This window comes from Malus domestica, chromosome 11 (genome assembly GCF_042453785.1).
Source record: "Malus domestica chromosome 11, GDT2T_hap1".
Lineage (NCBI taxonomy): Eukaryota > Viridiplantae > Streptophyta > Magnoliopsida > Rosales > Rosaceae > Malus > Malus domestica.
Genome location: NC_091671.1, coordinates 6,814,251 through 6,826,687, shown reverse-complemented (window position 1 = coordinate 6,826,687; position 12,437 = coordinate 6,814,251). Strand labels below are relative to the sequence as shown.

Here is a 12,437-nt window from a genome sequence, read left to right as displayed (position 1 = left end):
ATTCCTGATCAAACTCATCATTTTGGTCTCTCACTTTCAAAATCAATCAATATCGTTCATGACATTCATTACCCCATATTAATTTGGTCCTTGCGTCAAGATCCTGTCAACTATTCTGTTAGTTTGTATGTAGAACCCACAAATTCGATGTAATGGTTACATGTGGATTACATAAAATAAGGTTTTTATTGTAAATGGTCCTTGACATTAATCTAACTTCTCATTTTGGTCCATGAGTTTCAAAAATCGATAAATTTGGTCCCTGACTTTCAATACCACATGTCAATTTAATTCTTCCATTAAAGGTTCGTTGATATTTTTTGTCTCATTAATCCAATCATATGGAGCCACATGTATTAACTACAAGGAACTTTTTTTTTTAAATTTAAAACTAAAAGTAAAATAAGAAACTAAAAATCAAAATTAAAAGAAAAATAAAGTCATCATCGTCTTCATCAGGTATGTTAAAAAAGAAAAAGAAGGCACCATGAAACCACTAGAATACTTGGCATCTTGAACTCACTCCTCATTCTTTCTAGTTTGTTATAGTCCCATCAAATTTGAATTGAATTTGGATTCGATTTTATCAAATCTAGATTGAATTTTTTCCAATTGGTGATGTGGGATGTGAGAAAAATGTCAATGCAGAATACTCATATGTTGGTTCACTCTTAACAAAAAATAGTTTCTTTTAGTTAATCCACGTGGAGTTATATGAATGAATTAGTGGGACCACATCAGCATACAAACGAAAAATATTGATGAAATTTTAACACAATGACTAAATTGATGTGCGGGAGTGAAGGTTAGGGACCAAATTTATTGATTTTTGAAACTCAAGAACCAAAATGAGGAGTTTGATCAATGTCGGGGGACTATTTGTGATAAAAACCCTTATTTTGTGTAATCCACGTGTCACCATTTCATTGGATTTGTGGGTCCCACGTACAATAGTTGACGGAATCTTAACGGAATGACCAAATTGATGGGTAGTGAATTTCAGGGACCACATTAATTGATTTTGAAAGTTAGGAACCAAAATAATGAGTTTGATCAATCTCATGGACCATTTGTGATAAAACCCTTTTTTTTTTTTTTTAACTTTCGTTGTGGGTATTTGATTACAAAATTTATTGTACTTTTCATGCCTAATTTATCATTCCACATTTCTCCAAAAATTATCATACCCCTTGTTACTTAGTACTACGGTCATTGGTATCCCTTTTTATTGGTAGATGAGAGAGACCTTAAGATCGATTATCGCGAAAGACGAATTTGAACTACGTTATTATTTGTACATTGTGAGGCTTAGCTCACTCATCTAACTTAATTTTAAACACAAAATTAAAATTTAAACTCATATAGCACCTTAATTTATTGACCAACTATATTTGCTAGCAATCCATGTCATACCACATAAAATTGATATTTTTGTTGGAAAATACTAATATTAGTTTTTTACTATTATGTTTAATGTTGACCTTTTAACATCTTCTTTAAAAATGAGTTATATTTAACACATATTTATTCATCATTTGTAACATTTTTTTTAATTAAAATAAGATCGATCAGCCTATGTAGTCCTGTCACTACTAAAAAAAAATACATATAATTACCCAAATATTAATAAAAAAATAATATTTTTGTTTAAAAATACTCACAGTGACCATAAAAATCTTTGACGCAAAATGTAATTGAATTTCTTACATTGAATTTCAATACGTTTCATTGTTTCTAATAAAATGCTACTTGCAAAAACGATTATGTGCTGAAGAAGTTGGTGGTAATTACCAATTTTACCAAAACCATCACTGGTCAGCACGTGGCATAAGTTGGCACCGGACGTAACATTAAATTGTATTTTAATGTGGTTTGGCGTCCGGTGCTCCAGAATCTTCTCCTACGTGTTCCTTCCTTATATAAAGCCTTTAGTTTTTGCCCCTCGGGTTTCACCGTTCATTCCCGTTCTCTGACATAGCTATTCCCTACAGAGCGAGAGGAGAGAGAGAGAGAGAGAGGAGAGAGAAGGCGAGAGATTGATCGTTGATTTCGGAAAGTGAAGAGTGATTAATCTCTGTCTGTGATTGCTACGGTAAGCCTTCGTTCCCTCTCGGTGTTTCGTCTTCACTGATCTGATGATAGTTGTACTTGTAGGCAATTAGATTTTCTCACTCAATTATTCAATTTATTGTTGTTGGTATAAATTTACGCCTATTCTTCTGTTATATTTTGTTGGCGATCGTTTTTATAAGTATTAATTTTTCTTTTTAAATAAGCGACGTCTATTTATCTAGAAAACTAACGTTTGTGGTATTGTAGACGCTAATTCCGATGCGATTTGATATTAATTTATGAGAAATTCGGGATTTTTTTAAATTTTTTTTTATACATTTTCGTTACTGAAACTGGTGATTAATTGTTGCGTTATGATGATATGTGAGAATCTGGTTGTTTGAATTTAATGATGTAATAAAAATTACAAAAAGTTGAGATTTTGGGCTTTTTTTTATTTTTTTGCGATCTTTTGATTTTTGTTAATTATGTATTCGTGTTATTCCTAATACTAATCTGGGTTTTTGTTTGTATTTTGTTATTCTATCTCAGATGTCGTACTCCAGAAGGTCAAGGTGCGTTTTGTTCAGAACTAGTCCCTTGCACTGTTCTTAAATTTTTTATGATTAGCCATTGCTTTTTTTTATGGGTACCCATTAAGACCCGTTTAATTTTATATTACCAGAGATTGGAAGTGGTAATGATGGTGCAAGGTGAAATCAAACTAAATGAGTCTTAATGGGTACTCATTAACAACCCAATGAGTAGCCTTTACGAATAGCCATGTTGGTTGTAATAATTCATTTTCAATTTGTTTATTTTCATTTTACTTGATCAGGTATTCCTACTCTCCATCCCCGAAGCGATACAGTGGTTCCCTTTCGAGGTCTGTTTCAAGGTCGAGATACAGGTCAAGGTTGTGCCTTTAGCAAAGTTGCTTCTCATTTGGATAATATTAATTGGATATTTTTTATGTTGTGGACGTTTCTGATTGTATGGATTTTGATGCTGGCTTTGCAGAAGTCCGTCTGTGGAGAACCCGGGGAACAATTTGTATGTGACTGGATTGTCGCCTCGGGTTACAAAGAGAGAGCTAGAGAAGCACTTTGCAGCTGAGGGAAAGGTATGATTGCCCTTTCCTAATTAGCTGTTATGTAACTCGGAAGTTATTTATTATTTTTGTAGTGTTCTTAGTTTCTGTACCTTTGGTTTACAGGTCACTGATGTTCATCTCGTGGTTGATCCATGGACAAGAGAATCTCGGGGATTTGGGTTTGTTACGATGGAAAACGTTGATGAGGCTGAGCGCTGTATCAAGTACTTAGATGGATCTGTACTTGAAGGCCGTGTCATTACAGTGGAGAAGGTAAATGTTCCTCAATATTTTATTTCGATGATTGATCGACAGTCGTATTTTTTTAGTCTTATCCTATTTGATACCACACTTCGTTTGGCAATGTTTATGGATTCAAGATGATTTGCTACGAGTTATTTGAGTTTGAAAGTTGTTTGCTTCTTTCCACTTGAAGTGTTTGTGGCAGCAGGTTTAGCTGTGTGAAGCAGCTCTGCGTCGAATTCCAAACCACAACTTAACAAACAAATCAAATTCAACAAGTATCAGATCATTGGGGTTGTATGCCCTGCATTTCTCTCTTTCTTTACGTATTAGAATGTTGTGCTATTTCAGTTATTTTCCATTGCCCGGTTGATAGTTTTGTCTTCTGAAGTCAATGTTATTGATTACAATAGTTGCATCCCCGTTGATTGGCATTTCCCTGGTCTCATTATGTCTTCATCTATTTTAGGCTAGAAGGCGGAGAGGGAGAACTCCCACTCCAGGAAGGTATCTTGGGCTGCGAACAGTTCACGGTAAGTTGATTTTAAAGACCATCTCTGCATTGATCTGCATATCTTATTTCTGGCTCTAATGTCTGTTATTTTGTTGTAGTTCGACAACGAACCCCTAGCTACTCACCTCCTCGTAGGTCTCCTACCTACTCTCCTTATCGGAGGAGCTATAGCCGGTCACCTCATTCATCTGACCGAAGCAGGAGCAGGTCATCCTCTCCACCCTACCGTAGGAGGAGGTCATACTCTCCTGAGTACAGTCGGCGTAGATCTTACTCTCGGTTTCGCTCCCCCTACAGCAGGTCACCAGTGAGAAGGCATGATCGGGACTACTCTCCATATGACTCCAGGGAGTATGCACCAGATGACTCTTACTATGGAAGGAGACAGCGCTACAGGGACTATTCACCAGATGACTCCTACTATGGAAGGAGACACCGCGGCAGGGACTATTCACCAGATGACTCTGACCATGGTAGGAGGCGTCGCTATCGTTCTATCTCTCCTAGTGTGTCACCTAGGAGGAGAAGGGGGAGCTCAAGGAGGAGCTACACCCCCAGTGTCTCTCCCAGGCGTGGGAGGAGGAGTTACAGGAGCTACTCACCTAGTGTTTCACCCAGACCTAGGAGGAGGAGTTACACCCCAAGTCCTTCGCCCAGGCCTAGGAGGACCTCCAGGAGGAGTTATTCCCCTAGTGTATCACCTGAACCGGTGAAGAAGGGGTCAAGGAGGAGTTACTCTCGAAGCGTATCTCCCAGACGCAGGAGCTCAAAGTCTCACAGGGGTTCTTCCAGGCGGAGCTACTCAAGCAGCCGGAGTCCGAGTGTGAATGCAAGTTCCAGATTTATGTCAAGATCTGCTACCCCTAGGTCTACTTCACCTTCATCGTGAAGGATGTTACTTTGCATGTGTCTAGTTTTGTGTAGGGATGGTGATTTCGTGATGTAGGTACCAATAGGGGGTTGAGTGGGGAACGTCTTTCTTTAGGGATGGGTACTATTAGCTGAGACTTAACTATTGTATATGGTGGAGTTGGCCAGTTTGTCATTTTATTGGAACATATCATGACTATCTGATACTATTCGCTTTCCGATGTTTGGTCTAATTTTATGCAGAAGTTGAAAACATATTACTTACGTTCATAGGGATTGAGCTGGTCTCTTCTGACTGGATTTTATTTGGGGAGGTTTCTCACAAAATTTTGATTAAGTAGAAGGTTGAAAATTGAAAGTAGCATCCATTTTCTCATATGTAGAATCTAGCGAGTTATAAAAGCCAACCCAATAACGAGTTTCAAGAGCTGCACAAACTCTTCTCAACTCCCTCACATGACGCGGTCTTGACCCGGTCTACACCCGGTTTACGTGACAGAGTTAGGAAAAAGTCCTTGGTTTACGTAGTTCTGTAATAGGAGACTGTTCACACATCCTAAATTACTTCTCATATTTTTTTAATTTTTTAATATTTTTCTATTAAGTGTTAGTAGCGTGTAGAAAATATTAAAAAAAATAAAAAGGTGTGAGAAAAATTATTTAGGATGCGTGAATATAATTTGTTTTGGTCCCCAACTACCATCCAGCATAACCAAATGGAGCAAAGATACTCACTTCCATAGTAATCGAGAAAATTTTGAAACGAACAGTGATGCAATCATAGGCCAAACGATTACCATGCGCATTATTTCTCTTCCTACACACACTTGTTTATTTTTGTCTTTGGATCGTTGTGTGTGGACCAAAATTAGACCTCACGCACAATAATACAAACAGGGTATGTATGGCGGTTGCTACTTCTGTTGGCTTCTTTTATTCTTTACCTTAAGCTTCTCGTGTCATAAATACAACATTAACATAAGCATCAGAGCCAGCACCGTGGATGGATCTATGGTACGCGGCACTCTTCGATGTTCCAGATTTCCTTGGCGTACTGAGCAATTGTCCTGTCGCTGCTGAACTTGCCAGACCCTGCAGTGCTTAGTATGGACATCTTCTGCCACCTTTTCCTATCCCTGCAGGTGAAAAACGGGTCCCCGTATCAAAGGTAGTGGAAATAGTTATATTAGCAACTCTCCCTAAACCCCGAACCTTTTCCTAAATCCTTATATTGTGGCGATGGACTCATATTTCAAGCAGTGTGATTCATGACAACAGCCAACATGTGGGTAAATGCTTGCGGATTTTCTTTTCGAGTAGATACTTGCAATTCAAGAAATCTATATTGTAAAGGTTAGGAGGTTTGACGTCTTACTTGTAAGCTTCGTCTACTTTTGCCTGAGCATCCATATACTGTGCGAAGTCATGGCCTACAAGAAAATAATCACCACGACCATAACCGGTGTTCCCTTCCAGGGAGTCAAGAAGTGGATTGTAATCGTAGCTTCCAAATGCTCCACTCCTAACAAACTGCTTGGCTTCTTCAAACCGAGGATCTGGTTTGAACTGCGTGATTTACAAGAAGGGGAAAAGTCAGATAAGGAAGAGTTGTGCTACCAGTACGCACAAAAATGAATTAAATTTTCAGCTAGATGTAAGAAATTCATATAAATATTGCTCAGGCTTTGGCAAGTTGTCCCGAAATTAAAGCTTCATGATGTCAGTACCATTTTCTAACGAAGATAAGAAGACATCTACCTCTAAGAACAATGAGTGCAGAGCTTTCATACTACTTGCACTGATCTGAGTGCCACTAATATAATAAAGAGAAAATGAAGCCTCATACCAGGCCGATCTCTCTGTCCTTGCGCAGATTAGGGACTTCATCTGCTGTTGCACCAAAGAGGAAAAAGTTATCCTCCCCAATTTCCTCACGGATTTCCACATTAGCCCCATCCAATGTTCCGATTATGAGGCAACCGTTCAGAGCAAATTTCATGTTGCTTGTGCCACTTGCCTCCATGCCTGCAGTGCTGATATGTTGTGACAGCTCGCTTCCTGGGATAAGTATCTCGGCAACAGATACATTGTAATTTGGAACAAATACAACCTGAAGAATTAATGGTAATGGTCAGAATCAAACCAGGGTCCTAACTCCCAACTGAAACTTTACAGGATGTCCAGAAACAATGCAAGCAAATATGAGATATGAAGCACCTCTTAAAAATATTAACAAACCTTCAAGTAGCCATTGACATCGGGATCCTTGTTGACCACAGCACCAACATCGTCTACCAGCTTGACTATTCTTTTTGCATTTGTATATGTTGCAAATGCTTTTCCTCCAATCATGATAGTACGTGGAGTTGTCTTCTTCCGCTCTTCAGGGCTCATCTCCTGCGACAGTTCAGTTACAAGCAAGTTCTCAAAAACCATGCATAAATTTACTAGTGTTCTTTAGCCTTAAATCCTGCCTCCAAAGAATTTGATGAAACTCTATGAAGTGTAATTAGTGGGTGCAAAACCATTACGAAGAAATTGACAAAGATGCATACAGAAATCAAGTTGGAAGAGCATGCAGGTTCATATGCTTTTTATACCTTTAACTTCTTATACCGATAAACTGCACCCAGAATATTCAGCAACTGTCTCTTATATTCATGGATACGCTTCACTTGTATGTCAAATAGACTGTTTGGGTCAATCTTGACACCTGCCACATGCTCTATGTACTGTGCCAAACGCTTCTTATTAGCCATCTTGGCAGACGCCCATTCTTCTTGTAATTTTGAATCATCGGCAAACTGTTGGAGAAAACACATTGAGTTTTAATAATTCAACTGCAGGAACGCTCTGGCAAGGACAAACAATTCTATATATATTTTGAAAACATAAATACATACCTTTCGAAGACCTACAAGTAGGTCCAGGTTGGTAACCCATTCATCAGTTTTTAACCATTTGGTTATTATGTTACTGAGCTCAGGACTGCAAAAGCGAAGCCACCGACGAGGAGTAATCCCATTGGTTTTGTTTTGGAACTTTGTTGGCCATATAGAGACATAGTCTACAAATAACTCATTCTTCAAAATATCACTGTGCAATTGGGCAACACCATTAACCTACAATGACACGGAAAGCAATGAGTTTCTCAACGTCAACACTCAAACAGCTCAAATGTGGAAATAAGGGGTCTTATATTGTGGGAGGAAAAAAACAAAAGGAAAGCAGAAAATATTTATTTTCAAGCCTCATTAAATTTTACTAAAAATGGGACTCTGAAATAAAATAGAATAGTCAAAATATGCACTTATGCAGAGTAACAGACTGCCAATGGGTGTCTTCCTGGGAAGAACTTGCTTCTCCTCGTTAAAAGCTTGAGTTCAAGTCTCACCAACGTACATGGTGGACCGTACCTTAGAGTCATAGACTCTGTATTCACTATTGCATACAATCTCTTGCTTGCTCTCCCAACCCTTTTTCTTAGGGAAAAAGGGAATAAGTTGCCTTTCTAATAACCAGGTTACCATATGTTTATGTTGAAGACAGCTCAAAATAAACTACATGAGATACTTGTAAATTTCCCAAAATAGATGTCTTACCGTATGTGCAGACACCACACATAAATTTGCCATACGCACAACAGGCTTTTGGGGATTGTTATCCAAAACGCACAAGCTGGGAATTTTGCTCTCAAGATCAGTTCGTGTAGCACGTACCATAGCAATGAACTGCCAGGATGCAAGAATTTACATTAGGAGATGACAATTTTAAGCATAAACAGAACAAAGCAGAAAAGATGAGAAATATTACTCTTTTGTCAATTTCTTCTATTATTTCCATATGGCGAGGGAGAAGCTTCCACATTACAGTTTGTGACCATTTCTCAAGTGCTTCAGGAAGGACTGTGTGATTAGTATAAGCAACCGTCCTGGTTCAATTATTATGAGTTAGCACTTTATAGCTCCTTGTGCAAAAAGCACTACAAATAAGTGGAGAGCAGTCATGGAAGAAAGAAGAATGTGCGGCAACAACTTCAACCAAGAAAGTCTAAAAGAACATGAAATAGAATGCACCTTGTTGTCACTTCCCATGCCTCATCCCACGCAAGCCCTTCCTCATCCAATAGCAATCGCATTAGCTCTGGGATTGCAAGTGTAGGATGAGTATCGTTCATTTGGACAGCAACCTTTTTTGGAAATTCTGACCATTGCAATGAGTCTGTCCCCTGTTTCCTCTCCTTGAATCTAAAAATAATATCCTGTAATTTCAAGATTTAAAGAGTGATGATCACAATATCTTGACGGGATGTCAAACTAGAAACTGAAAATGCCTCTTAACGAGAAGACTAGATATGTAATTTTCATCTTAAAAACAAAAAACACAAGAAATCTGAAATCAAGCACCACTGTGAGGGAAAACGTCAATCTGAAAATTTTCTCTAAATGTGTGAGATTCTTTTCACCTTCTCAACTTTAATTAAATTTGAAATATTAAACGGTCATCTGGAACAGAAAATAGAAAGAAAAAAATGGTGATTCTTACACCAACAAAATAATGAAGGCTAAAATGATAATAAACCAACCTGAAGTGATGCACTGCACAGGAAGAATTGTTGCTTCAGCCTTAAAAGTTTCCCCTCCTCTGTGGCATCTCCAGGATACAAAACAGCACAAATCTGTAAAAGCACAATTTCATAACGTGGTTCAAGAAAACATTTTAACATGACGATGTGGTGGACACACATTATTATACACAGTAATATAAACACATATATGTACATATAAGAAATTCAAAAGGCTTTTGATTGTATGTCTATTGAAGACTTGAACAATGGCAAGTGGTTCCAAGACTACCTTGCCATTAGGATATTAATGACCAACCTGTTGCGCTCGAGAATGAAGCTGCGCAGCAGATTCATACTGTCCATCATTAAATTGAAATAGGTTAAAGTCCTCAGCGGATGCTTTAGCTTCCCATAGACGAAGACTAATAGTGTTCTTGGTTTTGTATCCTGGAATTGGCACATCATAAGCCAGAGCTCGCAAAACCTCTCCCTCAACCCACTTTCGGCTGTGATATAGTCATAAGAAATTATTGCTGAGTTAGTGTACATATATTTCAAGCAACCAACCAAGTTGCATGTGAATTTACGATACAACAACAACAAAGCCTTTTCCCACTAAGTGGGGTTAGCTATATGAATCCTAGAACGCCGTTGCGCTCGGTTCTATCATGTCACATGTGAATTTACGATAATTGATTAAAAAACATTCTTGGAGCTACGAATCTAGTCTGTTATCAGTATTAGATACTTACGATCCATCAGGATTGACATGAACATGGCCAAAGAATCTGACAGGGTACACAACATCATGCCTGACAACTTCCCACGGACTAAACTTCTGCATAAAGTTCAATAAAAAAAAGTATCAGTAAGAATTCATGAACTACATGAAATTTTACAGAACTTAAGGTGATACAGAACCTCTAGCCAATCCTCTGCAGTTTCTTCCTGGCCATCCTTGGCGATCCGCTGCTTGAATAGACCATATCTGTACCTCAAACCATACCCCCACGCAGGTAAATTTAGCGTTGCCATGGAGTCTAGAAAGCACGAAGCAAGCCTTCCCAGCCCACCATTTCCGAGTGCTGCATCTTTTTCCTACAAAGATTCATTTCTACCAATCATCCATCAACAGATTGCACGTCGAATTCATATAACAAAAACCAGTTAAGAATCCATTTTAAATGTTTAACAACCTCTGAGGTAAAAAATACAACTCATTTCAACAACACTAAAAGTAAACGCTCAAAATTTAATTGAGTGGAAGAACAAAAACTCAATCTTTACATTAATAAACGAACGAAAATCGTATCGGAGATTACCTGCTCTGTTATTTCCTCCAGCTGATGCCCCAACTTGTTCAAAGCATCAGCATAAGCACTCTGAACATTCAAATTCCCGATCGCATTGGTCAAGGCTCGTCCTTGAAGATACTCCATGGACAAGTAGTATGTCTGCTTGGGATTCTCCTGGTGGAAATGCAGGTACGTCTCGTTCCATTGCTAAAAAAAGCCAACAAAGAAAAATATAAAAATCAAAACCGTCCGCCAATGAAATCCCGGAGGCTGAGAGACGGCGGTACAGTACCTGGATCAGGCGATCGCGGACGCTGTCAGCTGTCGCGTAGTAGGCTTGCTCCGGCTCGAACTTGAACGGCGAGAAGTGGGGGCTGAATTTCGCGTGGTAATTGATGTTGGAAGCAATCTGCGACGGTTCTTCGGCTAAAGGGTTTGCGGTCGCCGGAATCTTGGATGAAATGGCGGAGTCTATGATTGTTTTTCCGTCCGATTTCGCAGTAGGTGCCATGGCTGAACTCGCAACAGCTTCCCAATCCTCAAAAGTATCTGAAAAAATCAATGCAAAGTTAGTAAATTTGTGTTGATTTACACTGTAAACAAAAACCCAGAAGAGAATTGATCAAACAAACAAAACCCAGAAGCGGAATAGAGAAAAGATTACATCTTTGAAGTGGGTTTCTGGTTTTTGGAATTGTGAGGTTCTTGGAGTGATATAATCAGCTGGAAATTATGAGCATAAAGGAATTTAACATAGAATCTGAATGGAGGAGGGATGAGATATTTTTATAAAATAAAGGCCAAAGAGAGATATTTTAGTGGGGGAAGAGACAAGGAAGCAAACAGAAAGAGAGTTTTGGAAGTGAACTAAAATATCAGAGAGAGAGAGAGAGAGAGAGGAAGAGAGAGAGAAGGTGAGAGGAGGAAGAAGAAGATTGGAGGAGGGAGGTTGAAAATTTTCATATTTTTGTTTATTTTTTCTCTTGTTTTGTTGGAGTGAAGTGAACGTGAACGTGAAGGTGAACGGTCACATGAAAATGGAGCCTAAAGAGTAAGTGAGAGGTGCAAATCACAAGCTTTTGCTTCAATTGGGGATCAGATTTTGACATTTTCTTTTGCCTTTTTTTAATTTTAGGTAGGGATCCCACGTCATTGCATTTGATCCAAGGTGCCTTGGATCTGGATCACGTGTGCATGTAAGAATTCTTTATAGGGGAGCTTAAGTAAAGCTATGTTAGCGACAATCGTTCACAATTAATTGAAAGTTGTTTTTGATGTAATATAATAAGATTTTTTTTTGCATGTTAATGGCTGATAAACATCTATAGCTGAGCGAAACAATTTTGTTAGCATCTCTTGACTAAGGTATGGGGTTGCGATTTAGGTATAACATTGACAATGTCTACTATGATCAAAATCGTCTACTTTGTAATTCACCATTTAAAAATCATTGAACCATATGATTAACAAGTGTTAGTTAACTGAATAACATAGCTCGTCTATTTATTGAATAATCGTTAGATAATTAAAGGATTTTGAATTTGGTTGATTTCTGGCAAGGTTAATCTTTAATTGATTACTAAAAAAATATACGATTTGGATTATCGTGCAATGTTGTAGTATGTCAAAAAGAGCCGAGAAGAATGAAGGAGGATAAGAAAGTTTCGCTATGATGGAATACTAATATGTATCCCAAATGCTACTTTTACCACATATTTGTGTCATCTCTTTAATAGAGATGGACCCATATATGTTAGTGGGCCCCACTTCTATTAGAGAGATAATACAAATAATGATACAAAT

General features: G+C 38.2%; 2 protein-coding genes across 6 annotated transcripts; one reads left to right on the top strand and one right to left on the bottom strand.

Moving 5' to 3' along the window:
* The first annotated feature begins 1,926 nt into the window (after positions 1 to 1,926).
* Positions 1,927 to 5,036, top strand: LOC103447448 (serine/arginine-rich splicing factor SR45a). 5 transcript variants are annotated; one of them, XM_008386640.4, is made up of 7 exons: positions 1,927 to 2,092; positions 2,605 to 2,627; positions 2,891 to 2,968; positions 3,073 to 3,175; positions 3,269 to 3,418; positions 3,858 to 3,921; positions 4,001 to 5,036. In XM_008386640.4, the coding sequence occupies exons 2-7, from the start codon at positions 2,605 to 2,607 to the stop codon at positions 4,789 to 4,791; spliced, it is 1,209 nt and encodes a 402-aa protein (XP_008384862.2). In that variant the 5' UTR covers positions 1,927 to 2,092; the 3' UTR covers positions 4,792 to 5,036. The 5 variants fall into 5 exon arrangements, with proteins under 5 accessions (XP_008384862.2, XP_017191375.2, XP_008384864.2 ...); XM_017335886.3 differs by having other exon boundaries at positions 1,951 to 2,092; positions 2,605 to 2,621; positions 2,891 to 2,962; XM_008386642.4 differs by having other exon boundaries at positions 1,951 to 2,092; positions 2,605 to 2,621.
* Positions 5,037 to 5,489: 453 nt separating this feature from the next.
* LOC103447449 (alpha-glucan phosphorylase, H isozyme) lies at positions 5,490 to 11,733 on the bottom strand. The gene is made up of 16 exons (XM_008386644.4): positions 11,299 to 11,733; positions 10,927 to 11,183; positions 10,662 to 10,841; positions 10,261 to 10,437; positions 10,092 to 10,177; positions 9,656 to 9,845; positions 9,358 to 9,450; positions 8,849 to 9,033; positions 8,586 to 8,703; positions 8,375 to 8,503; positions 7,676 to 7,894; positions 7,373 to 7,576; positions 7,011 to 7,169; positions 6,619 to 6,882; positions 6,148 to 6,338; positions 5,490 to 5,908 (listed from the first exon to the last, which is right to left on the bottom strand). The coding sequence occupies exons 2-16, from the start codon at positions 11,143 to 11,145 to the stop codon at positions 5,782 to 5,784; spliced, it is 2,541 nt and encodes an 846-aa protein (XP_008384866.2). The 5' UTR covers positions 11,146 to 11,183; positions 11,299 to 11,733; the 3' UTR covers positions 5,490 to 5,781.
* Between the last annotated feature and the right edge of the window lie 704 nt (positions 11,734 to 12,437).

What these genes read in the sequence shown, in the direction of transcription:
- LOC103447449 (XM_008386644.4), bottom strand. Translation starts at nt 11,145, where the DNA reads ATGGCACCTACTGCGAAATCGGACGGAAAAACAATCATAGACTCCGCC. An exon ending in TCCGCGATCGCCTGATCCAG is followed by an intron (nt 10,842 to 10,926) that starts GTACTGTACCGC and finishes GGCTTTTTTTAG; the next exon opens with CAATGGAACGAGACGTACCT. An exon ending in ATGTCAATGGCTACTTGAAG is followed by an intron (nt 6,883 to 7,010) that starts GTTTGTTAATAT and finishes TTAATTCTTCAG; the next exon opens with GTTGTATTTGTTCCAAATTA.
- LOC103447448 (XM_008386640.4), top strand. Translation starts at nt 2,605, where the DNA reads ATGTCGTACTCCAGAAGGTCAAG. An exon ending in ACTTTGCAGCTGAGGGAAAG is followed by an intron (nt 3,176 to 3,268) that starts GTATGATTGCCC and finishes TTTGGTTTACAG; the next exon opens with GTCACTGATGTTCATCTCGT. An exon ending in TGGGCTGCGAACAGTTCACG is followed by an intron (nt 3,922 to 4,000) that starts GTAAGTTGATTT and finishes ATTTTGTTGTAG; the next exon opens with TTCGACAACGAACCCCTAGC.